Source organism: Ursus arctos, unplaced genomic scaffold (genome assembly GCF_023065955.2).
Source record: "Ursus arctos isolate Adak ecotype North America unplaced genomic scaffold, UrsArc2.0 scaffold_1, whole genome shotgun sequence".
Lineage (NCBI taxonomy): Eukaryota > Metazoa > Chordata > Mammalia > Carnivora > Ursidae > Ursus > Ursus arctos.
Window position 1 is genome coordinate 100,249,706 of NW_026622763.1, and position 27,409 is coordinate 100,277,114.

General features: G+C 44.4%; 1 protein-coding gene and 1 long non-coding RNA gene across 9 annotated transcripts in view; one reads left to right on the forward strand and one right to left on the reverse strand.

Moving 5' to 3' along the window:
* FBXO36 (F-box protein 36) overlaps positions 1 to 19,421 on the forward strand; it is an 86,289-nt gene extending 66,868 nt beyond the window's left edge. For 3 of the 7 annotated variants that reach the window (XM_026491769.4, XM_026491766.4, XM_048214144.2), the window contains exons 3-4: positions 5,207 to 5,379; positions 16,662 to 19,421. In XM_026491769.4, coding sequence (XP_026347554.1) covers positions 5,207 to 5,379; positions 16,662 to 16,850 — 362 coding nt within the window. In that variant the 3' untranslated portion in view covers positions 16,851 to 19,421. Of the gene's footprint in view, positions 1 to 5,206; positions 6,650 to 14,389 lie in introns of those variants that run through there. The other 4 variants (XR_008956799.1, XM_057305447.1, XM_057305440.1 and 1 more) reach the window with 4 other exon arrangements.
* LOC130542320 (uncharacterized) lies at positions 10,787 to 26,638 on the reverse strand. Of its 2 annotated transcripts, none has more exons than XR_008956802.1 (2): positions 25,980 to 26,638; positions 10,787 to 17,126 (listed from the first exon to the last, which is right to left on the reverse strand). It is a non-coding gene; the product is annotated as an uncharacterized LOC130542320 (long non-coding RNA). The 2 variants fall into 2 exon arrangements; XR_008956803.1 differs by lacking the exon at positions 10,787 to 17,126 and adding an exon at positions 23,423 to 25,565.
* Positions 26,639 to 27,409: the final 771 nt, after the last annotated feature.

Here is a 27,409-nt window from a genome sequence, read left to right on the forward strand (position 1 = left end):
GGCATAATTAGTTCATTTACATTTATTGTGATTACTAATACACCTATAAATTTCCATCATCTTATTTTGTGCTTTCATCTTATCCTGCTTTCTCTTTGCTTTTTTGTTTTGTTTCCATTCTCACCTTTCTCTTTTGTTTTCTTTACTCCATTTTTTTCCCCATAAGACAGAGACTAATTTCCTTCCCTGCCTTGCAGACATGGCCATTGCACACAGTTTTGCTCAGTAAGTTGTCAACTCAAGTTGTTTCACAGAGCTTCACAGAAGGTGCCTTCAGACGGGGCAGACTTAGCTTTCACACATGTTTCTAATTTAATATATATTTTAAAATTAATTAATTAGATTTTTTTTTTTTTTTTAAGAAGTAAGCTCTATGTGCCATGTGGGGCTTGAATTCACAACCTGGAGATCAAGAGTCTCATGCTGTATTGACTGAGCCAGCCAGGCATCCCCAGCTTCCATGCACATTTCTATTACTTGCCCTACCTCTTTTACTTACTGGACCATGATTATGATGCCTAGGGGACAGAGACCATCTTAGAGTGACCCTGAGGGTGACAGCCACGTCCTAAGAATGTGGAACAGAAAGATTAAAGGACCCAGGGACATTAATGACATAATGGAGCTCCTGTACCAGCCTTTACTGCCTATCTCCACACACTAACTAAGGAAAAAATAGACTGCTATTTGCTAAGTCACCTTAAAATGAGTTTTCTGTTTCATTCAGCTGTAAACCAATCTCCAACTGATTATAAAGCAACTATTTTGGAAGTTATCCTTATATTTCTTTTTCTTCCTTTTTCTTTCTCTTTCTCTTCTTCCCTCTGTTCCTCCCTTCCTTCCTTTGTGCTCTCCCTTAAAATTTTCACAAGTTTAGTTTAACTTGACTTATAAAAATCGAGTATTTATCAGTATTTCTCTCTGCCTCTTGAATATCAAGGACCTTAGAATATTTACACTCTAAATCTCTACCTTACGTTGTAATTGTGGAATGGTGTTTTGATTTGCATTGTTTGACAACTCTGCCAGTTTGCTATTTCAAACATGTTTTACACAGTAGTAGTTGTTTAGATTTGCCATGTACTGCCATTTCTGTCTCCATTATTGCTTCTGAAATTCTATTCCTTCCTTCTATGTAAATTTCTTTCTTCTTGCAGCGTACCTTTAGTTGTTCAGAATCTCAGGTCCATGGGCGGGTGGGACACCTCAGATATAATGCCTTAAGTGCAGCTCCTCCTCGGGGATCGCTCCTCTAGGTCTGAAGCCTGTGAATTAGACACGTTTTCTGTCCCTCACTACGTGACACGTAATGAGACAACCACTATATACACTGGTCCACAGAAATTCTGAAATTCAATCGGGCATAGGTTATCAGTCCTTTTTCTAAAATTTAAATTCAATTAATTAACATATAGTGTATTATTCGTTTCAGAGGTAGAGTTCAATGAGTTTATAAGTTCTTGATGAGAACTCGAGATCTGGTACTAATTCTTCATGGCTCTCGGTTTTACCTCCTGGACTCTTGAATCCATCCTGAGTCATCTTCCTCGTCCGCGAAAGGTAAACCATCTTTGCAGGTTTAGTTTTCTCAGCCTCCTTCTTGCCTGTAGGAGTTGGAGCATCCGGAGTGTTTTTCCTTTTGCACTGCCTCTGACCCTTTCGGTTCAAGCTGGCAGGCAGTGTTTCTACCCATAGAATTCTCTTTAAAACTTCATAGGCTGTCTGTTACTTTTGGGGGGTTCACTCCATTAAGCGAAACCACACCTACACACCTTTTTGAGATAAGCCCTTCCCTGACTTGGTTTCTGCTCTTGCCTCCTGAGTGACAATACCCATCAGCTTCCTGGAAGCTCTAAAATAGGACTGACTGGTTCTCAACAAAGCATTTTCCAGCCACACTCTCAGCTTCAACTTCATATCATGTTTCCCTGAGATTGTTCCGGATTTGATCTTTGCCTGGGAGCCATTTCTTAATTTTTCGCATTGTTTGCCATCTGAGGAGGTGGAGAATGTTCAAAACCAGCAAATCCTGGCAGCTTTTTAAGAAACCTTCTTTAGCTTCTCTCTTTGCTCTCACATTTTACTTTAAGCAGCAAGAAGAAGTCAGAGAGCATGTTCAACACCTCACTTGGAAATCTACGTTGCTGAATCACATCCCCTTAAGTCTATTTCTTACTTTGCATATCTCAGTAGGCCATAGTGTTTCTGCGTCTACGTGACGAGAATCGCCCATCCTCCAGTTATTAATAATATTGTCTTCACATTCCTTTAAGCCCTTACCTTTAAAGCCTCCTCAGAGTCTTCCAAGCTTCTACTAACAGCTATTTATTTATTTATTAATTACACTATTTATTGAAAACTCTTCAGCCTTGCACTTAACACCCTCCTCAGACTCATTCACGTTTTTCATACACTTTCCAATTTCGAAGATACTCCCACATCTTGGGTGCCCATTATGGCACCACGACACTTGGAAGTACTCAAATCCTTATTGTCTATCATTGTATGACAGATTACCCAGAAACTTAATGGCTTAGAAAAATAATAAATGTGAATTAATTCAAACGGTTCCAGTGGGTTGGGAATTTGGGAGCAGCTCGGCTCGGCTGTTGGGTCTGCTACGGTGCTGCATGGAACCTCAGTCATCTGAGGCTCCAGTTCCATGATGACTCACATACATGGTTGACAAGTGGTGGCTGTAGCCAGGAAGGAAGTTTCAATTTCTTTCCCCATGGACCTCTCCAGGGCACTGCCGAAAATTGTTAGCATATGGTGGTTGGCTTCTCCCAGGGTGAATGATCCAAGAGGCAGCAGCAAGGCAGAATCCCCACTGTCTTTATGACCAAGACTTGGAATGTCATTCATACAATGTCCTATTGGTCACATAGATCAGCCCTAACTCAGTGTGGGAGGGAAACACAGAAGAATAAAGCCAGGAGAAGAGAATCTGGGGAGCCATCTTGGAGGTTGGTGGATACATAGTCCAACATGAAGGCGGTGATTTTACTTTTCAAAATGGATTTTGTTTTAACTTCTTTGTTTCTTATTTCAAAAGAAATAAATGTTGGTTACATAAAAAATACAAATAAACAAACATATTTTTCTAAATACCCCGATGCCCATACACTCTGAAACTGTCACGTTACATCCCTAGGTGTATATGTCCTTTTATAATTTTTACATTTTAAGGACTTTACTGGTAGAGACTTCATAAAGTGCAATCTGAGGATGCATCGAGCATGTTTTCCTGGCATTTAAAAATGAGCAAACATCTCCAATTATATTAAGGGATGTTTTATTATACTAACGGCTTTTTTTCTCCCTCCATTAAGTAACTACTGCTTTTTCTCCTCATTTTGCTGGTGGGCCGGGAGTTCTCCATGATACCTATCCTTTAGAGTTGAACTTTTGACAGGGGTATTTTTCCCTCTGGAAAGCCCTTGGACTTTAGAAGTGCTTTGAATTGGAAGCTCTTGGAATTTAGAAGCCACTAAAAACCTTAATGCCTTTGGAATGCTGGACTAACCAGTTTTAGAGAGAAATCTTATATACCTGGCTCTTCTACGTTGCACAATTAGAGCTTTGACATAAACATGGCCCTCACTTTACATCCATTATGAAATCAGAGACCCATCAGCCAGTCGAATTATGGTTCTGCTGACTTCTGCAGAGAGCCCAGGGTTCCTGACAGTTCCATCCTACTTGCTCCAGAAGGAATGCTCCAGGCTGAGGAAGAAGGTGGTCCCTAAATCTTGGGTATTTAGTCACTTTAGAGTAGAGAGCTCTCTCTTTTCTAAGAACAGGTCTCTAGAAAGGCTAGTTATAGTGATGCTTTCAGAGTCAGAAGGGAAAAATGAGCTTCAGGGAATGAAGAAGGTCCCTAGCTTTGGGATCCCTGGGATTCACGTGCTTACTCCATCATCACCCTGTATTCCTCTCTTGTATGACGACGTAGTGGGCTTCCCTTCCTTCCAGCGTCCCTCCTTCCCTTCCTTCCTCTCTCCCTCCTTCCCTCTTTTCCTTCCTTCTCTCCTTCCTCCCTTCCTTCCTTCCACACTCCTTCCTTCCTTCCTTCCTTCCTTCCTTCCTTCCTTCCTTCCTTGATTTAAAAAAATTACACTGGTAATACGGGTTTATTGCAGAAAGATGAGAAAATACAGATGAACAAAAGGAAGAAAATGAAAGTCACTGCCCAGATTTAACCACTGTTAAAATTTGAATATGTATTCTTCCAAACATGTTTTCCTATTTATTCACCATTTCTTAGGTGTTTTTAGGGAACTGGCTTAAAAAAAGAAATAAATGGGGCGCCTGGGTGGCACAGCGGTTAAGCGTCTGCCTTCGGCTCAGGGCGTGATCCCGGCGTTCTGGGATCGAGCCGCACATCGGGCTCCTCCGCTAGGAGCCTGCTTCTTCCTCTCCCACTCCCCCTGCTGTGTTCCCTCTCTCACTGGCTGTCTCTATCTCTGTCAAATAAATAAATAAAATCTTGAAAAACAAAAAAAAGAAATAACTATTACTTTCTTGCACTGAACATTTAGCTAGACCATTATAATTGGTTGATTCTCTGTGAACTGTTTTCTAATTTGGAAATAACTGAAAAAGCATACAAAATATTAAGCAGAAGTTAACACGATTTTAATGAAATATTCACCTATTTTCCCCTGTCTCTTTTCTTTTTTCCATCTGTAAAGATAGGGATGAAAGAAGGCAAAGAGGGAAGAAGAAAGTTTGGTGGAGAAACAATGTATAACAATAAGGGAACAAAAATCAACTAAAATTAAGAGATAATATGTTTCAGACCAATTTGGGGAGAGGGAGGGTAGTAGAAAACCCACATGGACCAGCATCTTTTCCCATTTGGGGGTGACCATGAGGATGGAGCTGAGACTAGTTAAGTCAGTTGTCTGGACTGGAATTTGGGGCTGATGAGGTCAAGGGGATGTAGTTCATCACTGCGTTAAACAGTGAGTGTCCCTCAAAGGTTCCGATCTCATGGCAGGGACAGCACTTGGAAACAAACGTCTCACAAATGCATGTCACTGGTCCCAAAGGCAGCTCGGTGAAGGTGGGAATAACTTGGCATAATCCAAAAATTACTCCCCGGGTAAGAATGCCCTAAAGCACGTCTTACTGATAAAGATCATAGCTTTCACCTGACTGCATATGATAACCTTGTTGGTTTGTTGGTTTCTTTGAATTACAGTTCAAATTGCCTTAATATTTGGTGCAAGAATATTAGACTATGTCTTCAATTTATGTGAAGGTAAATTTGACTTCCTTGAACGGCTCTCAGACAAACTGCTCCTGAATATCATTTCTTATCTGGATCTTGAAGATATTGCCAGGCTTTCTCAAACATCACGCAGATTTGCGCAGGTAACAGATAATTATTTTGTATCTATGCAGATTTTTCCCTGTGCTTCCTTAAAGTCTTGTCTCTTTCTTTCTTTCTTTCTTTCTTTCTTTCTTTCTTTCTTTCTTTCTTTCTTTCTTTTTCTTTTTCTTCCTTCCTTCTTCCTTCCTTCCTTCCTTCCTTCCTTCCTTCCTTCCTTCCTTCCCATAGTGATTTATTGTTTGCATTCATTTCACAAGCATTTGTTGAATACTTACTTTATCCTGCGCACTGTTTTAGGCACAGAGGTTGCAGACATGAAAAGACATTATTCCTGCTCTCAAGAAACTTGCAGTCTAATAGGAGAGATCCTAACAATACAGATTATTATAATATAATGTGAGCAGTTCAACAAAGAATGTGTGTATGATGTACAAAGACAGTGCAAAGTGATTTCTTCTGCCAGACTTCATGGAAGGGGTTACTTTATCTGGGTTTTCAAGGGAAAGAAGAGCTCACCAGGTGGTCTGGAAGACTAGGGACATTTCAGGTCAAGGGGCATTCCAAGTCCAGGCAACAGTTCAGGCAGACGCATGCCTACATGAAAGAGGTCAGTGAGTAGTGGGTCTTCTTTATGTTTCCCTTTCTTCCATCAACTGCCTTTTACAGAATTATCTATTCACAATGTGGGTAGTTTTGGAGAATTGTTCATCATAGCGCCCTGTCCTCCTCCATGCCCCAGGCTCTTGAAATGGACTCTCTCTCACTGCTTTGAATCCTCAGAAGAATGATGAGATCAGAGTAGGCACTTGGTGCTGATTTCACCCAATGTCAGGGCCTTGAGGCAACCATTGTTGGTTCCTCTCCCTGCATCCCAGAAGGTGCCTTCATTCTTGCCCTGTTAGCTATTCCTAAACCCACATACCATCCTTCCATTAAATCCTTTTTTGTCTTAAATTAATTAGAGTTGGAGTTTGTTTGAAATGGAAGAAACCTAACCTGGTTTTTAGTTGTAATATACTGTGGCAATGTCCATTTATAAAAGAGCATGCAACATTTCCCAAGATGATTTAAATTATAATCTTTTTTTTTTTTTTAAACAGTATTCATGGAGTGCCTGGGTGGCACAGTCAGTTAAGCATCTGACTCTTGGTTTTAGCTCAGGTCGTGATCTCGGGCTCATGAGATTGAGCCCCTCATTGGGTTCCACACTCAGTGCAAAGTCTGCTTGAATTTCTCTCTCTCCCTCTGCCGCTCCCCCCCCGCACCCATGAGATCTCTCTCTAAAAATAAATAAATCTTTAAATTAAAAAAGACAGTATTCACCCATTTTTATTTTATTTATATTTATTTATTCATTTTCAAGTAGGCTCCACACCCAATGTGGGGCTTGAACTCAGGACCCTGAGATCAAGAGTCGCGTGTTCTACCAACTGAGCCAGCCAGGTGCCCCTAATTCATAATCTTAGTATCTAAAAAGTCAACATTTTTTTTCACAATAATGCCATCATATTTCTTGATATATATTACTTTTAAATAATATAATCTATATTATTTCATGTATCCCCTTTGAGGATAAAAGCACATGTTTTTGCTTGGTTTTCCCCCTAAAAATGGAGAGCCAGAAGCAAGTATTACAAGTAATCACTTTATTTATTTATTTATTTTTTTGCTATTAAAAAATGTATTAAGGGGCGCCTGGGTGGCACAGCGGTTAAGCGCCTGCCTTCGGCTCAGGGCGTGATCCCGGCGTTATGGGATCGAGCCCCACATCAGGCTCCTCTGCTGTGAGCCTGCTTCTTCCTCTCCCACTCCCCCTGCTTGTGTTCCCTCTCTCGCTGGCTATCTCTGTTAAATAAATAAATAAAATCTTAAAAAAAAAATAAATAAAAAATGTATTAAAGTTAAGATTTGCTGCTAAGAAGCTGATTATTTATACTTTCAATGAAAAAGAATTTTAAATACATGAATATACTAGCGGGGATCTGTTGAAAGCTTCTGCTGGGGCCTGCGCGTATTCCCGTAACGAAATGGGAGGATTTGACAGAGAACGGCAGTAACTGCATTGTCTCCTGCAATTTATTCCTTATGCTGAGCAACTGTCTTCTCTCCAGGTGTTGCTCCCTTCCGCTCTTGATGACTCTCCCTCTCAGTGTCTGGCCATTATTTCAGTGCCGTCTTGGAAATATCCTCCATAATTTACCTGCTGTTCTAAAGTAAGCCTTTTCTAGGTTGCTGCTTTCAGCTCTCAGTATCCTTGCAGAGCAGAATGGTTTGAAGATGGAGACTGGTCCAGGGCTGCTGCCTTTTTCTCTCCATGTAATAGTAACCACTCATCTCTGTCTTCAGTCTACATTTTATCTGCATACCATTTACTTCGTTTTCACCCCCATTTATAAATTATTTTCTGTTTTGTCCTGCCATTTACTACGTTATTAATGAAAAGAAAAAAGCTTCTATTTCAAATCTCTGCAGGCAAATTTATTAGCACCTTATTTGTGTCCATGTCCAACCCTTTCCTCTGACCTCGGGAAGGGAGCTATTCCTCTCCTCTGCAAGGCCACTACCGCCTGCCACCTGGCTCCAAGTCCGACCCAAGGGACTTTAGTGTGCCACTTATCTCCTTTCTCTTCTGGGTTGTTGTTGTTATTTTTAAAAACCATTTTTTTTTTAAAGTAGGCTCTACACCCAGGGTGGGGCCCAACGCAGGGCTTGAACTCAGGACCCTGAGACCAAGACCTGAGCTGAGAGCAAGAGTCAGAGCCACCCAGGCAGCCCTAAAAATCTTTTTGTTTATAAATAATTTTATTTTATTTTTTAAACAAGACCTTATTTATTTATTTGAGAGAAAGCGAGAGAGAGAAAACAAGTTTGGAGGGGGACAGCAGAGGCAGAGGGAGACGCAGACTCCCTGCTGAGCAGGGAGCCTGACATGGGGAGCTTGATCCCGGGACCCTGAGATCATGACCTGAGCCTAAGGCAGATGCTTAACCGACTGAGCCACCCAGGCGCCCCTACAAATAATTTTAGATTTGTAAGTGTTGCAAAGATAATACAGTTTGCATATATCCTTCACCAGCTTTCCCTAACACTGACATCTTATATAACCGGGGACATTTATCAAAACTCAGCAATTAATACTGATATAATACTATTAACGAGGCCACAGACTTTATTCATATTTCATCAGTTTTTCCACTAACGTCCTTTTGCTGTTTCAGGATCCAGTCTGGAATACTATATTGCATTTAGTTCCTATTTTTAAATCTTATTTTCATTTGTTTTTTCCTCTTGGAAATTTTCTCAAATCAGACTCATTCTTAAGATAAACCCAAAAACTCTTGACTCTATTTGCAACCAATCTCTTTCCTTTTCTCCTTGGGAAAACAAAACAAAACGAAACGAAACGAAACGAAACAGTTTACAAGGCAGTTCACCTTCAGCAAACTAGCATCATCAGTGGGAGCAAGATTTTATAATCCACGATTAAATGAGAACAGTAAGTAAATGCGATATGAAGAGTTTGTTATCAAGCCACATTTATTCCATTTAAATGATCTTTTTTTTTTTTTTAAATAGTAGGCTCCATGTCCAATGTGGGGCTTGAACTCACGACCCTGTGATCCAGGTCTCATGCTCTACCAACTGAGCCCGTCTAAATGATCATCCTTTATTGGAGGTTAGGCCTTCCTATTTTGGGAAGAGTTAAAATGTCCCTTCTTCTTTTTTTTTTTTTTTTTTTTTAGATTTTATTTATTTATTAGAGAGAGTGAGAGGGAGCACGAGAGTGCAGTGAGAGGGAGCACGAGAGCGGGGTGAGGGGCTGAGGGAGAAGTAAACTCCCTGCTGAGCAGGGAGCCTGATTCGGAGCTCAATATGGGACTCCAGGATCATGACCTGAGCCAAAGGCAGATGCTTAACTGACTGAGCCACCCAGGCGCCCCAAAATGTCCCTTCTTTTATGAAATAATGGCCTTAAAACATGATCATTTAAACAAATTATCCTTACTTGGAAAAATTAAAAAGTTAGTAACCTTGTTTTGATTCTTAATTTTTGTTTTGTTTGATTTCTAAAAATTTCACGTCTTACAACATCCTACGTTCCCAAAGCCACTAGTCTACTCTGAGCCTACCTCATCTCCCTTTCTTTCCCCGCTCTGTCCATGCCTCAGAAATATAACTAAATATCCCTGGCCTCGTTCACAGTAACCCCCTCATTGTCACACCTAAAGGGCCTGTTTCAGGACTTCCACTTCCTGACCCATCTTTGTTTCCAGAATTTTCTGCTGGCTTTTCTCCTGGCTGTCTCTTGTGTGCTGGGTCAGCGGTCTTGGGCCTTTGGCATTTGCTTATACTGTTCCTTTCCCTAGGAGTGTCCTGCTTCCAACCCACCTCTCTTAACTCCCACCATCTGCTCTTGCCCTGATTCCATGTTGACCCAACCACAGAGCCTCCATGGATGAGCCCCTGAGAGCCTGGTTGCCGGGTGGTTGTACTCAGGGTGAACAAGGAGGCATCGTCTGGGAGCTTGGCTAATAGGAGCACACCCCTGAAAGCTGACTCCCGTGTCATGGGATACGAGAAAGGCAGCCTGAGGGCCAACCCTGCCATTGCTGCAAGCTCCTGCCAGGTAATGCTGCCAGGAGGGAGCCTGCGTGGGGGCTGCTGGCTTGGCCCAGGGGCACCAGGCCCCGATGCTCAGGAGAGCATCAGATCACAGCAGAGCAGGCCCGAAAGAACCCCTGCAGCTGGTTGAAAGGCTGAAGCCCGGGCAGGCCAGGACGATAGTCATCTTGGTCGTGACTCAGGAACAGCTACAGACTCCCTGTGACCCTGGTTCCCAAGTCTGGCCAAGTAGGCCAAGCACCCGGGGAGCAGGTGGAAAGAGAGATGCGAGGCCCACACCCTCACAGGTGGACCAGTCTGAGGTGGGTCCCACATCTGTGCTCTTGACGTGCTTGCTCGTATTTACAGGAACCCAGCTCTGAATCCTGTCCAAGAATTTGATATTAAAATGGTACAGATAAAAAGTCTCAAGAGATGTTGGAAGCTTGGGGGGGGTGGTGGTGGGGTGTTTTCCTATCTTCACTGTGTATGGGTGTTGGGAAGTGTTTAAATCAGACGAGGACAGAGCTGGGTTCTGTTCTTCTATCAGCCACTCCCCGCTAGGAGCCTGGGGCAACACCCTTTTTTTTTTTTTTTTAAGATTTTTTTATTTATTTGAAAGAGAGTGAGAGAGAGAGCACAGAGGAAGAGGAAGAGGGTGAAGCAGACTCCCCACTGAGCAGGGAGCCTGACAAGGGGCTCGATTCCAGGATCCCAAGATCATGACCTGAGCTGAAGGCAGACGCCCAACTGACTGAGCCACCCAGGCACCCCCAGCCTTATTCTTTCAGAGCCTTAATTTCCCCATTTGTAAAAGGAGAGATCTTTTTTTAAATGCTTAACTTATTTATTTTTATTTTACTATGTTATGTTAGTCACCATACAGTACATCATTAGTTTTTGATGTCGTGTTCCATGATTCATTGTTTGCCTGTAACACCCAGTGCTCCATGCGATACATGCCCTCCTTAATACCCATCACTAGGCTAACCCATTCCCCTACTCCCTTTCCCCTCTGAAACCCTGAGTTTGTTTCCCCAGAGTCCATAGTCTCTCATGGTTCGTCTCCCCCTCTGATTTCCCTCCCTTCATTTTTCCCTTCCTTCTCCTAATGTCCTCCATGCTATTTCTTATGCTCCACATATTAGTGAAGCCATATGATAATTGTCTTTCTCTGCCTGACTTCTTTCACTTAGCATAATCTCCTGTAAAAGGAGAGGTCTTGAAGTCTTAACTAGATAAGCCCTAGAATCCCTTTCAACTTTTAGATAGCATCGTGTGTGTTAAGTTCATGCACCACCACCAGAGGGAGCTAAATCCATGATTAGCTGTGCCTCGGATCAAAGTAACTGGAACCATAGCCAGGATGCATCATACCTTGTGTTTCTTAGCCTGGCATTGACCAAGCAAAGAGCCGCAGGGTTTGGGCGTCTTAAATGGGGTATTATGTAGACCAATTTATAATATAAAACAAACTGTAAATATTTCCAGTATAAAATATGAGTCACAAATGAAGTTACACTGGTGGAAATTTCAGCTCTCTTTTGAGAATTCTTTTCTCTTCCTCCAAATCTCATAGTTTTCTTCAATAATCTTCATTATATGAGACACACTGATATCCCGAAACGTATCGTGCCAGTAATGGGGTAGTCATCTACCCTGGTGTGAGAGTTCAAATCTTTTAAAAGAGGATCAGAAGATCCGTTTAATTTTTCCACATTAAGACATTTTCAAGAGTTTCCCTTTGTTGCTTATATTTAGAATACGTTGTGATCCAAGTAGAGAAATTAGACTTTGAAGGACTGTTGAAGATGGGATAAGCTAACAAATAATTTGACTGATATCAGAATGTTTGGGGGGCTGTCAATATCAGAAGATTCAGTGTTGCCGTGTCACAGTAACCATTATGTGAATGTATCATACTTTTTGCTTTGACACTTATGCAGAAAGGTTCTTAAGTGATTATGCCTCCTTATACTATACATTTCTGTTTGTAATTCTTTCTTTTCCCTTATTAGAGTACTTTTAGAGTAGCATAAAAATATAGGAAAGTATAAAAGTAAAAAATCCTGGCTGCTTTCTGCTCAAAACTGAATGCAATGGGGTCCTGAAATGGAGATAACGCTTACATGTCTCCGTCCTCCCCAGAAGGAAGTTAGGGTGCGGGGGAGCAAGGCAGGACAGAGCCAAGGCCAGGCCTCGGGTGGTGCCACTGGGAATGCTTGGCTGCCTGGGGCTGGGGGTGGGGAGGAGAGTGGGTGGCGGGCTCTGGGCCAGGTGGGCTGAAATGGTGGCTCATGGTAGGAGGACAGAAATCAGGGACCCCCACGGTTCCCCTTCACACAGCTGTTGAATGCTGGGGTGGGTTCCAATCCTGGTACTCAGGGCAGGGTGCAACTTGTGAGGGACAGGTAGAGATGGTGGTGGCAACAGGCAGAGCAGGACTGTGTCCAGGGCAGGAGCGGACACCAGCTCGTCTGTGTGTGTGTGTGTGTGTGTGTGTGTGTGTGTGTGTGTGTGTAATCACTTAGGCCTTCCTCCCAGACTCAAGGGAGGCAGCTGGGCTTCCCCACCCACCATGCTCTCTGAAACGTTTGGGGCATCCAGCCTTCGATGTGGTGCTATTTGTACTGTTAGGGGGTGAAGGCTACTGCTCTCCTGACCTCTCACTGGCCAGGGCCGGTTGCTCAGGGGACTGTCTGGGACTAGAGGTGCCGCCATCTTGGACTGCATCCTCTGAAATGCGCCGTCTCCTCAGACACTGGCAGGGAAGAGATGGCTGCAGGTTCACGTACTGTGTTTGGATATAGCCCTTCTATGGCTAGCGCTGTGACCAGAACTACCTCTGCAGCCCCATCCCCAACCTCAGGGGGCCAGGAGATGGGGGACAACAGATGCAGTATTTCTGAGTGCCACTGGCTCTGTGACAAACGGGATATCCAGAATGGAGCAGCACACACACAAGATTCAGATATCCACAGGCAGGGTCATCGTAGTGTGCGGTCTCGAACACAGCACCCTGCTTTCACATCTTCAGTATTAGAAAGAAGAGGCCTTCATCCTTTTACTTCTCCTCTTTTCCGTGTTTCTTGGGACCATATTTTTTGAACATATGTCTGGCATTAAGAACCGACTCAGAACCAAAGACAACACTATACATAAAATACCTTTTGGCTAAGAAGCTGAGTTTCTTACTCTCCTTTGCCCTCCAAGATGTCTGTGTTACACTCTCTTCTCTCTCCTGAAGTCTCCTTCCTCACTCTTAGTTGATATTGTGGCCTCTTATTTCATGGAGGAATTAGAAGCAGTCACCAGAGAACTGCCCCATTGTCCCTTCCCCTCTTCTACCAGCGCCTCATCCCTCTACCCATTGACTCTGTGAACTTCCTGTCCCAGTAAGAAGTTCTCCTCCTTTTTACCCAAGGTCACACTTCCACCTGTGCACTTCAGGTCCTCTGTTCAGCCACTTTGCTCATGCAGCTGTCCCTGTCACTAGTTTTACCCCTTCTGCTGGAGCATTTCCATCAGCACATAAATTAAAAAAATAAAATGCCTTGACCTAATTCCCCACTCTGCTCTTCAAGCAAAATTCCCTCAAAAGAGTCACTGTACCTGCTATATCCACTTCCTCTTCTCCTGTCCTTTCTTGGACTCACTCTAGCCAGGCATTCAGTCCCCACTGTGCCTTTGAAACTTCTTGTCAAGGTTGCCCTTTGCACACGATCTTGCACCAATTTTAAATTCCTGTCTTTTCAGCAGCCTTTGAGACATTGGATTGTCTGGGTTTTCTTCCTTATTCTCAGTCTCTATTGCTGGAAACTTTTTTATTTTCTGACTGCTTTCATGTCGGAATGTCCTAGAGCTCTTCCCTGGGCATTTTCTCTCTCTACAGTCACCCCTATGTGATAGCATCTAATCCCAGGGCTTTAAATAGTATTTACACACTGATAATTTTCAAACATGTGTTTCTAGGCCAGGTTGGCCCCTCGAACTCCTTACTTCTAAGTCTAATTGCGTGCTCAACACTCCAGATGGAGTATAGACATCACAGATTTAACATGTCAAAACCAGACCTCTTGATATTCCCTCCGCCACGTATCTATTGACCAATTCTGCTTCTCCCACAGTCTTATTTTCTCAGTCATTGGCAACACCATTCACCCAGGTGCTCAAGCCAAAAAGCTCATCATTAATTCTTCTCTTTCTTCTTACTTCTCATCTAATTCATTCGCAAGTCTTATGAGCTCTGCCTTCAAAATATGTCACAGTCCAGCCCTCTCTCACCTCCTCCCTTGCCACCACCCACCACACGCCATCCTTGTGTCTTCCTGGACTTGCCACTAAGGACACCACAACAGATTTGCTTTCCCCTGATGGGGATGACAGTATACCTTCTTCATTCTGCATCAGGATTATGTTGGTTCTCTGGCTGTGGGTCTTACCTCACAGAGCTCTCGGTCCTGTCACCTCGCTACGTGCTGCTCAACATTGATGACGTCACGCCGATGAGCAGGAGGTGGCAGACAGCTTCGATGCTCTGGCGAGATCTCTGCATGCAAGGGGGTGGAGATGAACTGCGCAAAAATGGAGAGGCCTGCCGTCTCAGCAAGTTACCTAAGACCCCACGCCTCAGGTCTACTTCCTACCATAAAAAAGCAGCCACAGCTCTTTGTGGGTCTTTTCTCATTTTCAAGGTACGTATACAACTGAGTGTGCTTCTCCACGTACCGCCCGTGGTAAGTGGGGCGCAGCTGCTGGTCGGGACTGTGCTGTGAGCAGCTGTGCCACTGGCTTCTCCTGAGCCAGCAGATTCGATGCTGCGCCAGGCGTCTGCAGCCTACGTGGCCGCAGCCTCCCTGGGTCCTTGCTGAGACCTGCAGCGCCCCTCCCGAGAAGTACAGCTTGTCCGCCCGGGCCTTAGAGCGACAGAATTTGTTTGTAGGAAAACTGTTCTGCTTTTGAAAATGGCTCTTGGATTTCTACTGGGCATAGGCTACGGTTTTGGCTGGATGGTCAAAGCCTCGCAAAGAACCGGATTTGGAGATGAGTGGTGATTCCTAGGCAAGAGGTATTTGGATGGACTTCTCAGCCTAAGCCGGAGGAGAAAGATATTTGTGTCCCGTGTCACTGCTCAGCAAAAGGCACCTCGCGCAGAGCAGGTGTTCCGTAACTGGACGGGTCACGTGCTCCGCTCTGTGGATGTCAGTCCCCGCGTTTCCCCAGCCAGCCTCCTGTCCGCTGGGTTCATAAATGATGAAACGGCCCTTGGCAAGGATGAGGCCTGCGTGTGGCCTCGACAGGAGCCGCCTCCTATCAAGATGAATCGGGCTAGTGCCACAGGGGAGACTAATACTGAGCCCCCAATAAAGGCTGTACTCCAGGGGGGTCCAGTCAGTCCCTTGGTGCTCGGTGAGTAACACCGGACCCTTCATGGAGGAAGCAGAATTCGTCCTTCCCGGATCCTGGCCTGTTCTAGATACGGATCTGCCTTCCTTGCGCGCCTTGGGCCTTCAGCTCCATTGTGTGTAAGTCGACCGAATGCCTTCCCTTCCGTCATTATATCCCATACGAGATCGCTTCAGATTATTTGACTCCAATAAATAATTCATGAAACAGACATACATAAATGAATAAATGCAGTCATGGACACAAAATTTCTTGCTCTCAGCATATGCTCCATCAGTTTTTGATCTTGGAGGGGTCCACGGGCTTCTTGCTTTTCTCTGCCTTCTTTTAAGAAAAGTGTCAGTGGGAGTTCGGAGAGCTGGGGCATGTCTGAGGGGGGCTTGAGCAGAAGGGAGGCCCAGGCCAGCGTGCTTAAAGAACTCTGGGCTCCTTGTTGCTTGCCCACCGTGCCTAGGACCTTCCACCTCCGGATTTTCTTGACTAACCACCACTGAATGGAACTGATGAAAGGGGAAATCAGGGGGCACCTGGGTGGCGCAGTCAGTTAAGTGACTGACTCTTGGTTTCAGCTCAGGTCCTGATCACAGGGTTGAGAGTTCAAGCCCCACGTGGAGACTACTTTTAAAAAAACAGTAATAATAAAATAAAATGGAGGCAAGCCTAGCAGGAGTTAGCAAGGCTCCCACCTGAGAAGCTACTGCTGCACTGGGTGGAAGGTCGGTCGGCCACACTGCTGTCAGCCTTTGTTGTGTGGTTCATTGGAAATGAACAATATAATGTTGCTCATTATATATAAATTAACTGTATAATGTTGTATATGGGACGCCGGGGTGGCTCAGTCGGTGAAGCATCTGCCTTTGGCTCAGGTCATGATCCCAGGGTCCCAGGATCGAGTCCTGCGTGGGGCTCCTTGCTCAGTGGGGAGCCTGCTTCTCCCTCTCCCTGCTGCTCCCCCTGCTTATGCTCTCTCTCTCTCTCTCCCTCTGACAAATAAATAAAATCTTAAAAAAAAAAAAACCACAATGTTGTATATGTACTATTTATAGCTATCTTGCATTTTTCATCTTAAATGAGATCAGGACTTGGTTTATTCCGTGAATCAAATATTGCTTTGTCCTTCAGGCCTTCATGCACTTGCCCTTCCTCCAAGAGGAAAGGAAGGAGGCGGGAACCGTGGCTGGGGCGTCTTCGTGCACGCATCGCGGGTCCTCCGGTATCTCACAGGCGGCGGGAACGGGACAGTGATTTTGTGAGTAAATGACTTTGACTTACCCCGTGTCTGACAGAATCCGCCTCTGCCTCTTGCCGCCCACAGCTGTGCACGTCTGACAAACTGTGGGAGACAATAGTGCAGTCTGCCTGTGACACCGTCACGCCGGACATGCGGGCCCTGGCCGAGGACATAGGCTGGAGGCAGATGTTCTTCACCAACAAGCTGCAGCTCCAGCGGCAGCTCCGCAAGAGGAGACAGAGACAAGGAAGCCAGAGAAACAGTACATTTTAGGGACACATTTGCTTACCCGCAGGGGGGGCGAGGCATGGCTGTAGTTTCCTTCCGTGTCCAAATCTCTTCCGTTTCCTTGGACTAAGAACTCAGACTTGAACTTGCCGATTCAAGGAGCCATCGGGAGAGCGTACAGCGTTTGCACACGGCAGCCCTGCCCCACTAGGCCGTGCCTCGCTTGAACCACCGTCCCCCTGTTGGAGGGTCCGGTTCGTGGCCCCAGCAAAGGGCTGCGGGACAGGAAGCCCGTGACACCCATAAGAAAAGAGGCTTCCGCTGTATAGAAACAAACAATAAATGATTATTTGCAGGTTTTTACTATATACCTGTTTTTGTCTAGGCATTTGAAAGGATGAGTGCGCTTCTGAATTTTTGCCTGACATAGGTGGCTTCGCGTCCCTGCGGGAAACGGCGAGGGCCAGGGGCCACAGGAGGCAGTCCGGTGGGCACGGCCGCCTTCGCACCTCTATTCCCCGACATTTGAACTCAGGGCCCTGTCATGTGGCCCCTGGATGCCAGGCTCCGTCCCTGCAGGTGGACAGCCTTGGATCTGGCCCTGTGGTGTGGCCGGAGCAACGTCCACTGTTCTGCCTGCAGGGCCTCTCCAGAGCCCAACTCCCCAAGACTTCCCACTGTCAAATAAACCTATAAACTTTCCTTAGAGGGACATTGCCCACCCCGCTTCCCCCCAGGAACGTGGACAGCTACCCCTTCTACCCCAGGGGTTTTTCAGATCACAAGCTGTGGGTAACCGAGTGAAAACCTAAGTACGGTTTATAGTCTGTTAACTTGGAAGAGGGATACAAACAGTACCGTTGTCGGGAGGAAACTCTACCTTCCTGAGATGGGTAATTTACAAATTGTTTTCTTCCCACGCTTTCCTGAGGATAAAGTACCCCCCCCTCCCACCCCCGGCCTCCCCTGACATTGACACTCAAAGCAGCAAATCATCTGATGATTCCTTTTAGGCTACAGAAAAAAGTAGCTGTCAACTTCCCATCACAGTTTCTTCCCTGCAACCTGCACTTTAGTACCGGGAAGAAATAACATACGCCCCACCTGCTCCCCGTGCAGAGGAATTTCCTGAGATGCCTTGAGGCCTCCGGCTTCAGCCAATCTCCCCAGTCAAGTCCTCCTGAGTGGCTCAGAGCCACAATTTTAGTGATCGGTTCTTTTTTCTTTCTTACTAAACCTATGTTCATATCAAATCAGGTTTTAACCCCCAACCCTTAAAACTCACCCCCTTAAAACTCAGTTATAGATTTCCAGCGACATCTGTGAAATCGAGTGCAGTCTGCTTCCCGGCTGATGAGGAGCCTGTCAGAGTTGTGTCTGCATTTAGTCCAAGCAAAGAGCAAAGGTTTAACTGGTGAGAGAGCTGGGCTGCCTTCGCCACCCAGGAGGGCCTCTGCCAGGGTGTTGGAGGTGACGGGCCGGCCCGCAGGGGCCACGCACTTCTGCACAGATCCTGCAGCCTTGTTTCTCCCCAAAGTCCCCGACTTCGCTCAGGGCCAGAACATAGATTAACACCATGTGTGCGCAAGGACCGTGTGTATGGTTTGGTACGCAACATAACTACATAAATATAAAGTTACAGCTCCTTCGTAACATCGATGCAAATATGTCAACAGCTTAAGCATTTCATATGTCCTGTTTAATCAAGTAACTGAGACTCTGAAAGCTTACGGACATACACGGTGTTCTAGTTCAACATGAATCAGCAAGAACACAAACCAAACCCTTTGCAAACTCTTACCGTGTATGGAAACTATTATAACATAAAAATAGATGCGAACGGTAAATAACAATGAAAAATGAGCTTTTGATACGTTGACTATTGCTGACAATAGTCGAAATTAACACAGGTTATTAGATTATCTAAGTGATTATCAGCCCTAATAATTTGGGTGCCTTATTGCCTGATTATAATTTTTTTTGGTCAAAAAAATTGACGCCTGGGTGGCACAGCGGTTAAGCGTCTGCCTTCGGCTCAGGGCGTGATCCTGGCGTTGCGGGATCGAGCCCCACATCAGGCTCCTCTGCTGGGAGCCTGCTTCTTCCTCTCCCACTCCCCCTGCTTGTGTTCCCTCTCTCGCTGGCTGTCTCTCTGTCAAATAAATAAATAAAATCTTAAAAAAAAAAATACCATGATCGCCCACCTAAAATCCTGCAGGGGACTGATATTCTCAGTGGTTGAAACATTTTGCCCCTCTTCTCCAGCCTCATTTTCCGTGTTAGATCCCCTGTGGCAGTCCCATCGGATGGGATTAGATAGCTATGGTGTTGCCTTTCTGCCTCCACAGACAGCTTTCATGTGGACGAGTTACTCTGCTCTGTGTATGACATACCATCGCACAGTGAAATGCCACAGCACTTTATAATCTTGCCCTTTCTCATCTTTTAAGTCAAAAGTGTTTCTACTCTGTTCTCATTTACCATTGTAATAGTAAAAGCAAAATGCTGATATTTTCTGATGATTTATACGTTTAGTGTTGTAAGAACAACTACTTAACAACAGCAAATGTGAAAATTTATAAACTAAAAAAATAAATATATTTTACTTAATATCAAGTTCGGTTACTGCTTTTTTTTTCCTGAACAGGTTAGCATAGTACGTGCATTCAACCCCACTTATATGGAATCCAAAACATTGTGCACTGAGTAGACTCAAGAATTTAGACTGAGGTCATGAATTTTTTACAAGATTTTATTTATTTATTTGAGAGAGAGAAAGAGAAAGCAGGGGGAGGAGAAGAGGGAGAGGGACAAGCAGACTCCGTGCTGAGCATGGAGCCCAACATGGGGCTTGGTCCCACGACCCTGAGATCATGACCTGCGCCGTAATCAAGAGTCAGCCACTGAAACCGACTGAGCCATCCAGGCGCCCCAGACTGAGACTGTGATTGGGGTGAAGGATGGGAAGCCGGGGTAGGGACAACTCACTAGTCTCCACTTATTATTGTTTTCCGAGCTGCTTCTGTCCAAGATAGTCACCAGCCCTCATTAATTACCCCAAACTGACTCCCAAGACACCGAAAACTAATATAGAACAAGCTTACTAAAAACATAAACATTTGCGCGGCATAGTTTTTTGCTCTGAGCTTTAGTGGGATGACATTTATCTTCAGTTTGTGTTAAGATAATATACCGTGGGAGAATATCCAAGCTTTTCAGCTCTGAACAGTTGGTTTCAAATGACAACGAAGGTCTTCCATTGGATGTTAAAAACGCTAAGTACACAAGCTACCACTGCGTGAAAGAAAAAGGCGCCCTGACAGTTAGGAGCACGATGCCATGTATCAGGTCATCTTACAAAGTAAAATTGTTCTCTTAGCTTTACATATTTATTGTTTTGAAATGAGATCACCCACTGCGATAGCACTGGTTTGTCCTTGTAACGTGGAACCCTCAGGGCTGGGAGCACAGAGAACTCCCACGTTTCCTGTTTATTATGTTCCCAGATCTGTGTTCCTTCCACATGGATCTCCATTCAGAGAAGTAATTTTCAGTTGTGAAATTTTTTCTGCACTTCTGGGAAGTCTTACAGCCATAGATCCGTGGTCACAGACTGAGTTAGAATGACCTTAGAAATGGTAAGAATAAGAGTAAGAATAAGAATAATAAGAAAGAATGAGAATAGCAGCTTCCATTTGTTGAGTGTCTATTGGGTGCCAAGAAACAGGTAGCAATCAACTTAATTCTTACAGCAACCCTTGAAGGTAAGTGATTATTATTTCTGTCTAATAAATCAGAGATCTGTAAGCTATGGCGTAGGCCCAATTTGACCAGACACCTGTTTCTGTAGAATAAAGTTTTATTGGAGCACAGTCTATGTACTATCTATGGCCACCTTCACATGACAATGGCTGTATTAAGTAGTCCCAATACAGACCGTATGGCCTGCAAAGCTGAAATTATTCTCCAAGAGGGACAATCTTCCCAAGGTTTCATGACTAATAAGTGGTAAAGCTGAGATGTAAATCTATACTTAAAGTCTGTGTTCTGAACCACAAGTGCCACATATCACTCCTTTCAGAGCCAACACCGCATTTGACCAGTGGAATTTGAAAAGGTGATAGGATTTACCCAAGGTCATTTGAAATTATTAGGCCCTGAGCACAATATAAGAGACCATTCTAATGTAGATGTCCAGAGAATATTCCAAGCTTTTGATGAACTAAATTATTTTTTTATTATTTATTTATTTTTAAATATTTTATTTTTATGACAGAGTGAGAGAGAGAGAGAGATCATGAGCAGGGGGGAGGGGCAGAGGGAGAAGCAGGCTCCCCTCCTGAGCAAGGAGCCCAATAAGAGACTCGATCCCAGGACTCTGGGATCATGACCTGAGCCAAAGGCAGTCGCCTAACTGAGGTACCCAAGTGCCTTTTATTTTTTATTTTTAAAATTTTAATTCCAGTGCAGTTAACATAGGGTGTTATATTAGTTTTGGGTGTACAGTATAGTGATTCAACAATTCTATACATTACTCAGTGCTCATCAAGATAAATGTCTTCTTAATCCCCTTCACCTATGTCCCCCATCCCCCCACCCACCTCCCCTCTGGTAACCATCTGATTGTTCTCATAGTTAAATCTGTTTGTCTTTCTCTCTTTTTCCCCCTTTGTTTGCTATTTTGTTTCTTAAATACCACGTATGAGTGAAATCCTATGGTATTTGTCTCTCTCTGACTGGCTTATTTCGCTTAGCATAATACACTTCAGCCCCATCCATGCTGTTGCAAATGGCAAGATTTCATTCTTTCTTATGGTTGAATAATATTCCATTATATATATATACCACATCTTCTTTATCTATTAATTGATCAATGGACACTTGGGCTGCTTCCATAATTTGGCTATTGTAAATAATGCTGCAATAAACATGGGTGCATGTATCCCTTCAAATTAGTGTTTTTGTATTCTTTGGATAAATCCCCAGTAGTGTGATTACTGGATCCTAGGGTAGTCCTATTTTTTAAATTTTAAGGAAACTCCATACTGTTCTCCACAGTGGCTGCACCAGTTTGCATTCCCACCAAAATGCACCAGGGTGCCTTTTTCTCCACATCTTCACCAGCATTCATTGTTTCTTGTATTTTTTATTTTAGCCGTTCTGCAGGTGTGAAGTGATATCTCATTGTGGTTTTGATTTGCATTTCCCTGGTGATGAGTGACAGTGAGCATCACTTCATGTGTCTGTTGGCCATCTCAATGTCTTCTTTGGAGAAATGTCTGTTCATGTCTTCTGCCCATTTTTCATTGGATTATTTGGGTTTTTTTGGTGTTGAGTTGTGTAAGTTCTTTATGTATTTTGAATACTAACCCTTTATCGGATATGTCTTTGGCAAATATCTTCTCCCATTCAGTAGGTTGTTGTTTAGTTTTGTTGGTTGTTGCCTTTGCTGTGCAGAAGCTTTTTATTTTAACGTAGTCCCAATAGTTTATTTTTGCTTTTATTTCCCTTGCCTCAGAGGACATATCTAGAAAAATGTTGCTACATCCAATGTCAGAGAAATTTCTGCCTGTTCTCTCTTATAGGAATTTTATGTTTTCAGGTCTCACATTTAGGTCTTTAATGCATTTTGAATTTATGTCTGTGCATGGTGTAAGAAAGTGGTCCAGTTTCATTCTTTTGCATGTAGCTGTCCAGTGTTCCCAACACCGTTTGTAGAAGAGATGGTCTTTTTCCCATTGCACATTATTGCCTCCTTTGTCAAAAGTTAATTGACATCATATAATTTTGGGTTTATTTCTGGGCTTTTTATTCGGTTCTGTTGATCGGTGTGTCTTTTTTTTTTTAAGATTTTATTTATTTATTTGACAGAGACAGCCAGCGAGAGAGGGAACACAAGCAGGGGGAGTGGGAGAGGAAGAAGCAGGCTCGTAGCGGAGGAGCCTGATGTGGGGCTCGATCCCAGAACGCCAGGATCACGCCCTGAGCCGAAGGCAGACGCTTAACGACTGAGCCACCCAGGCGCCCCCTGTGTGTCTATTTTTGTGCCAGTACCATACTGTTTTGTTTACTACAGCTTTGTGATATAACTTGAAGTCTGGAATTATGGTATCTCTAGTTTTGTTTTTCTTTTTCAAGATTGCTTTGGCTGGGGGCGCCTGGGTGGCTCAGTTGGTGAAGTGTCTACCTTTGGCTCAGGTCATGATCTTGGGGTCCTGGGATGAAGCCCCACATTGTGCTCCCTGCTCAGTGGGGAGCCTGCTTCTCCCTCTGCCTCTCCCCCTGCTTGTGTGTTCTCTATCTCTGTCAAATAAATACATAAAATCTTAAAAAAAAAAAAAAGATTGCTTTGGCTATTTGGGGTCTTTTGTGGTTCCATATGAATTTTAGGATTATTTGTTTTAGTTCTGTGAAAAATGCTGTTGATGTTTTGATAGGGATTGCATTTAATCTGTAGATTGCTTTGGATAGTATAGACATTTTAACACTATTTGTGCTTCCAGTGCATGAAGATGGAATGTCTTTCCATTTGTGCTGTCTTCAATTTCTTTCATCAGTGTTTTATAGTTTTCAGAGTACAGGTCTTTCACTTCTTTGGTTAAGTTTATGCTTAGATATTTTATTCTTTTTAGTGCAATTGTAAACAGGATTGTTTCCTTAATTTCTCTCTCTGCTGCTTCATTATTAGTGTATAGAAATGCAACGGATTTCTGTATATTGATTTTGTATCCTACAACATTACTGAATTTGTTAATCAGGCCCAATAGTTTCTTGGTGGACTCTCTAGGGTTTTCTATATGCAGTATCATGTCATTTGCAAATAGTGAAAGTTTTACTTCTTCCTTACCAATTTGGATGCATTTTATTTCTTTTTGTTGTCTGATTGCTATGGCTAGGACTTCTGGTACTATGTTGAATAAAAGTGGTGAGAGTGGGCATCCTTGTCTTGTTCCTGACCTTATGGGAGAAGCTCTCAGTTTCTCCCCATTGAGTATGATGTTAACTGTGGCTTTTTCATATAGAGCCCTTATTATGTTGAGGTATGTTCCCTCTACACCTACTTTGTTGAGGGTTTTTATCATGAATGGATGTTATATTTTGTCAAACGCTTTTTTTGCATCTATTGAAATAATCATATGGCTTTTATGCTTTCTCTTGTTGATGCAATGTATCACATTGACTGATTTGTGAATATCAAACCACCCTTGCATCCCAGGAATAAATCCCACTTGATCGTGGTGAATGATTCTTTTAATGTATCGTTGGATGTGTTTTGCCAATATTTTGTTGAGGATTTTTCCACATATGTTCTTGATGAATTAAATTATTGCCCATTTTTTTAAAGATTCTATTTATTAATTTGAGAGAAAGTGAAAGCAAGAGAGATCACAGAGGCAGAGGGAGAAGCAGACCCACCACTGAGCAGAGAGCCTGACGTGGGGCTCAATCCCAGGACCCTGAGATCATGACCTGAGCCGAAGGCAGACACTTAACTGACTAAGCCCCCCAGGTAGCCCCCCCATTTTTTCTATAAACAAGTACCTTAAGTTCATTTAATAATAAGGAGTTAATTCTTTTTCCAAACCCTCACACACTCTTCAGGAAACCCTAGTAAGGGATTGAGTGGAGGGTTGAAAACGGCTCACCGGGACTTTCAGACCCAGTCCCCTCTTCTTTCTGCCACTTCCTCCACTTGGGAACCAGTCCCTCCCAAAGACTCTTACCTTTTTCTACTTCACCTGACAACAGAAGGGCCTACTCAGTGCCAGTTGGAGACCCTCAACCCAACCCTCCCTGCCTGTCATTATTGGAGGTCCATACAGTTCTTCTGTGGCACCTTTAATGCCTTTCCAGTGATCTCTGTCCTCCGCGTGACTCAGTTTTCCTTTCCTGGGTTCCTTTCCTTTCCTTGGTTTCCTTTCCTTTCCTTTCCGTTCCTAGCCTTCCTAATTCAGCTGCAGCATTCTCTCCTCACTTCACTGTTTGTGGACGTTTTGACTTTGGAGACCTCTGCCCTGGAAGCCACACTCCCACGTGGCCAACATGGCAGGCTATTCTGCAGCATTTCCATCTGAGATTTCTGGGGTGAGGCCAGGCTCCCTTTTAAGGGAAGTAAGGAGACTTCCTTATTCCCTTGTTCCAAGCATTTGTGACTCTGCTCTCTGCTCTAACCCGGGGCTCCTCAGACCCGTGTCTTCCTGTTCTGACCCAGTGGCTGTACTTGGTGGTCCGCCCCCTCTGGTCTCTGGGATCAGTGACGGCCTAAGTGACACCTGATGGCACCCCCCCCCCCCCCACCTTCAGTGTCTGCTGGACTGGCAGACTACTTCCTCTTCCCTGGGGCAGAGTGCAGAGCATCACGGGAGAACATGCTCAGATGCGCTGCCTTGGTGCACCGCAGAATCCGGCCAGGCTCATCTGGCTTCCCGCCACGGCCTTCACAGTCCACTTATCGTCTCATCTACTTCCTGCACCCCTCACCCTGGATCTTCAAACCTTGCCTCCCACTTTGCAGAAATAGTTATCAGCGTAAACTTCACAGCTGCTTTTCTCTCCTGCTTTAAATAAATCTCCCCGTCCTTGGCCCTGCCTTCTCTCCTTTCCACCTTCAGAGAGGCAGGTGATACCTTATTTCCATCGCTCGCTCCTTCCCGTCGGCAGGGACTGTGGTCCTTCCCGTCTCCTCCTTCTCCCGCACCTTCGGGGTCTCCTCTTCACAAATCCCCGTCCATTTTCTTTCCGTACCTGCATCCATCTCTCCTTGAAGGAAACGTCACTTCATCCTACTGTCCTTCTTAGTGCCATCCTGGTTCTGTCCTTGGCAGCCACCAAACTTCTTTAACTCTTCATTTACCACCTCCCCCCACTCCATCCCCTGGTCTTCCTGCCTCCGAAGACAGCCTTCTGAAGCAACTCCCGTAGCTGCTACCCTGTTTCTCCTTGTTAATTCATTTCCAAACTCTATTTATTAGTTACTCTGCGCCAAGCACTGGACTCGGCAGCGGGGGTGCTCGTGCAGACAGAACACAGCTCGACCCACCAGCATGTTCCCGGTCAGCGAACGTCCAGCTCTTTCCCCTCTAACGTCCTGGTTCTTCCTGGCCGGGGCTTCCTTCCCAGCCCTCTGCTCCTTTCTCCCGGCCCTAAACGTGCTGCACGTGCGCCTCTACTTACCTCCACGTTCGTTCTCCAGGCTGTTCCTGGGTCCAAGCCTTGCGGTGTGGTGCCGCCTGTGGTGCTCAACTCACCGCCACCACCCCACCGCGAGGGGGCTCTCGCCCACGTGCTCCTCAGGCTCCTGCTTTGTGCCCAGCGGGAGACACTGTGCCAAGGGCGTGGGGACAGCTTGATGGGGGTGGACCAGGGCCCTGAGCTCACGGAGCTTGCTTGGTGATGGCAGGGTAGGAGGGTGAGAGTTTGCAACCCCTCCCTGGGAGATTCTGATAGGCTCCACAGGGAGACGGGGTTGGTCTCTGCTCCATCCTGTGCTGCCGGGACACGTGCTTCCAGTAGGAAGGACGCTTGGGACACACTGTCTGCCAGCCTTGCCTCCCGCCTTGCAGAGGTGGAACTTAACAGCGTGAACTTCACAGCTTCTTTTATTAGCTTGTCCGTCAAGATCTTGTCCCCCCGTCACCCGATTACTTCAGACGACTGTTGAACCTGAACTCCTCCTGGGCTTTCGCAAGCCGATGTTTCTGCCCTTGCCCCCGTCACAGGGCCAGCCCCCTAACCAAATCTCGCCCAGCCTTCAAGGCCACTTCAGCTTCCAGTGACCCCCTCCTTCAGATTCCTCTAGTACAGCAGTTCTCAAAGTGTGCTGTGGGCCCTCTCAGGGGGTTCCTGTTACCCTTTTGGCAGTCTGTGAGGTCAAAATTATTTTCATAATGATCCTAAGGCATTATTTGCCTTTCCCCTCGTTCTTTCACAAGTGAACAGTGGAATGTTTCAGAGGCTACATAATCTGTCATGATGTCAGTGCTCTGACGGCTAGTGGAATGTATGCTTGTCTATTTTTGTGTTTTCTAGAATGTTCTTCAGTAGTAGGTTTAGGGTATAAATACGTTCAGATTTCAGAGGTTGCCTCAGTTCATTCTCAGTACTTCTACTGTGCTCTTGCTAGCTATCTTTGTTACACTTGCTGTAATTTATGTAACCTCGTTATCATGGAATAAATCATTTTGATGTCCTGAAGTTTTCCTACGTGGAAACACAAGCAAGAGGTAGGGATACTTTGTTCGCTTATTTTACAATATAATTTAAAAATATCCTTCCGGATGGTTTATACATTTTAAAATTTCTGTAAAACTCATGATTTTAGAATTTAATAGTATTTTATTCTAAAACTTAAAAAATTTACTTATATTTTTATTATATTCAAGGATGGATCATTTGCTTTAAAAAAGGACACTAGATAGCTTACTTTCCTAGCCCACAGCTGCACCGTCTAAACCTCAAGACGCTGAAAAAGAGGAAGCTGAAATCTACTAAAAAAAGTATAAACACAAAACAAAATATTTCTCAAGATTTATCTTTTCCTCAGCTTTATGATGTTAAAATCCTTACCTTTTTGGTGCCTCTTAAAGTTGTGGCACCATTTTGAG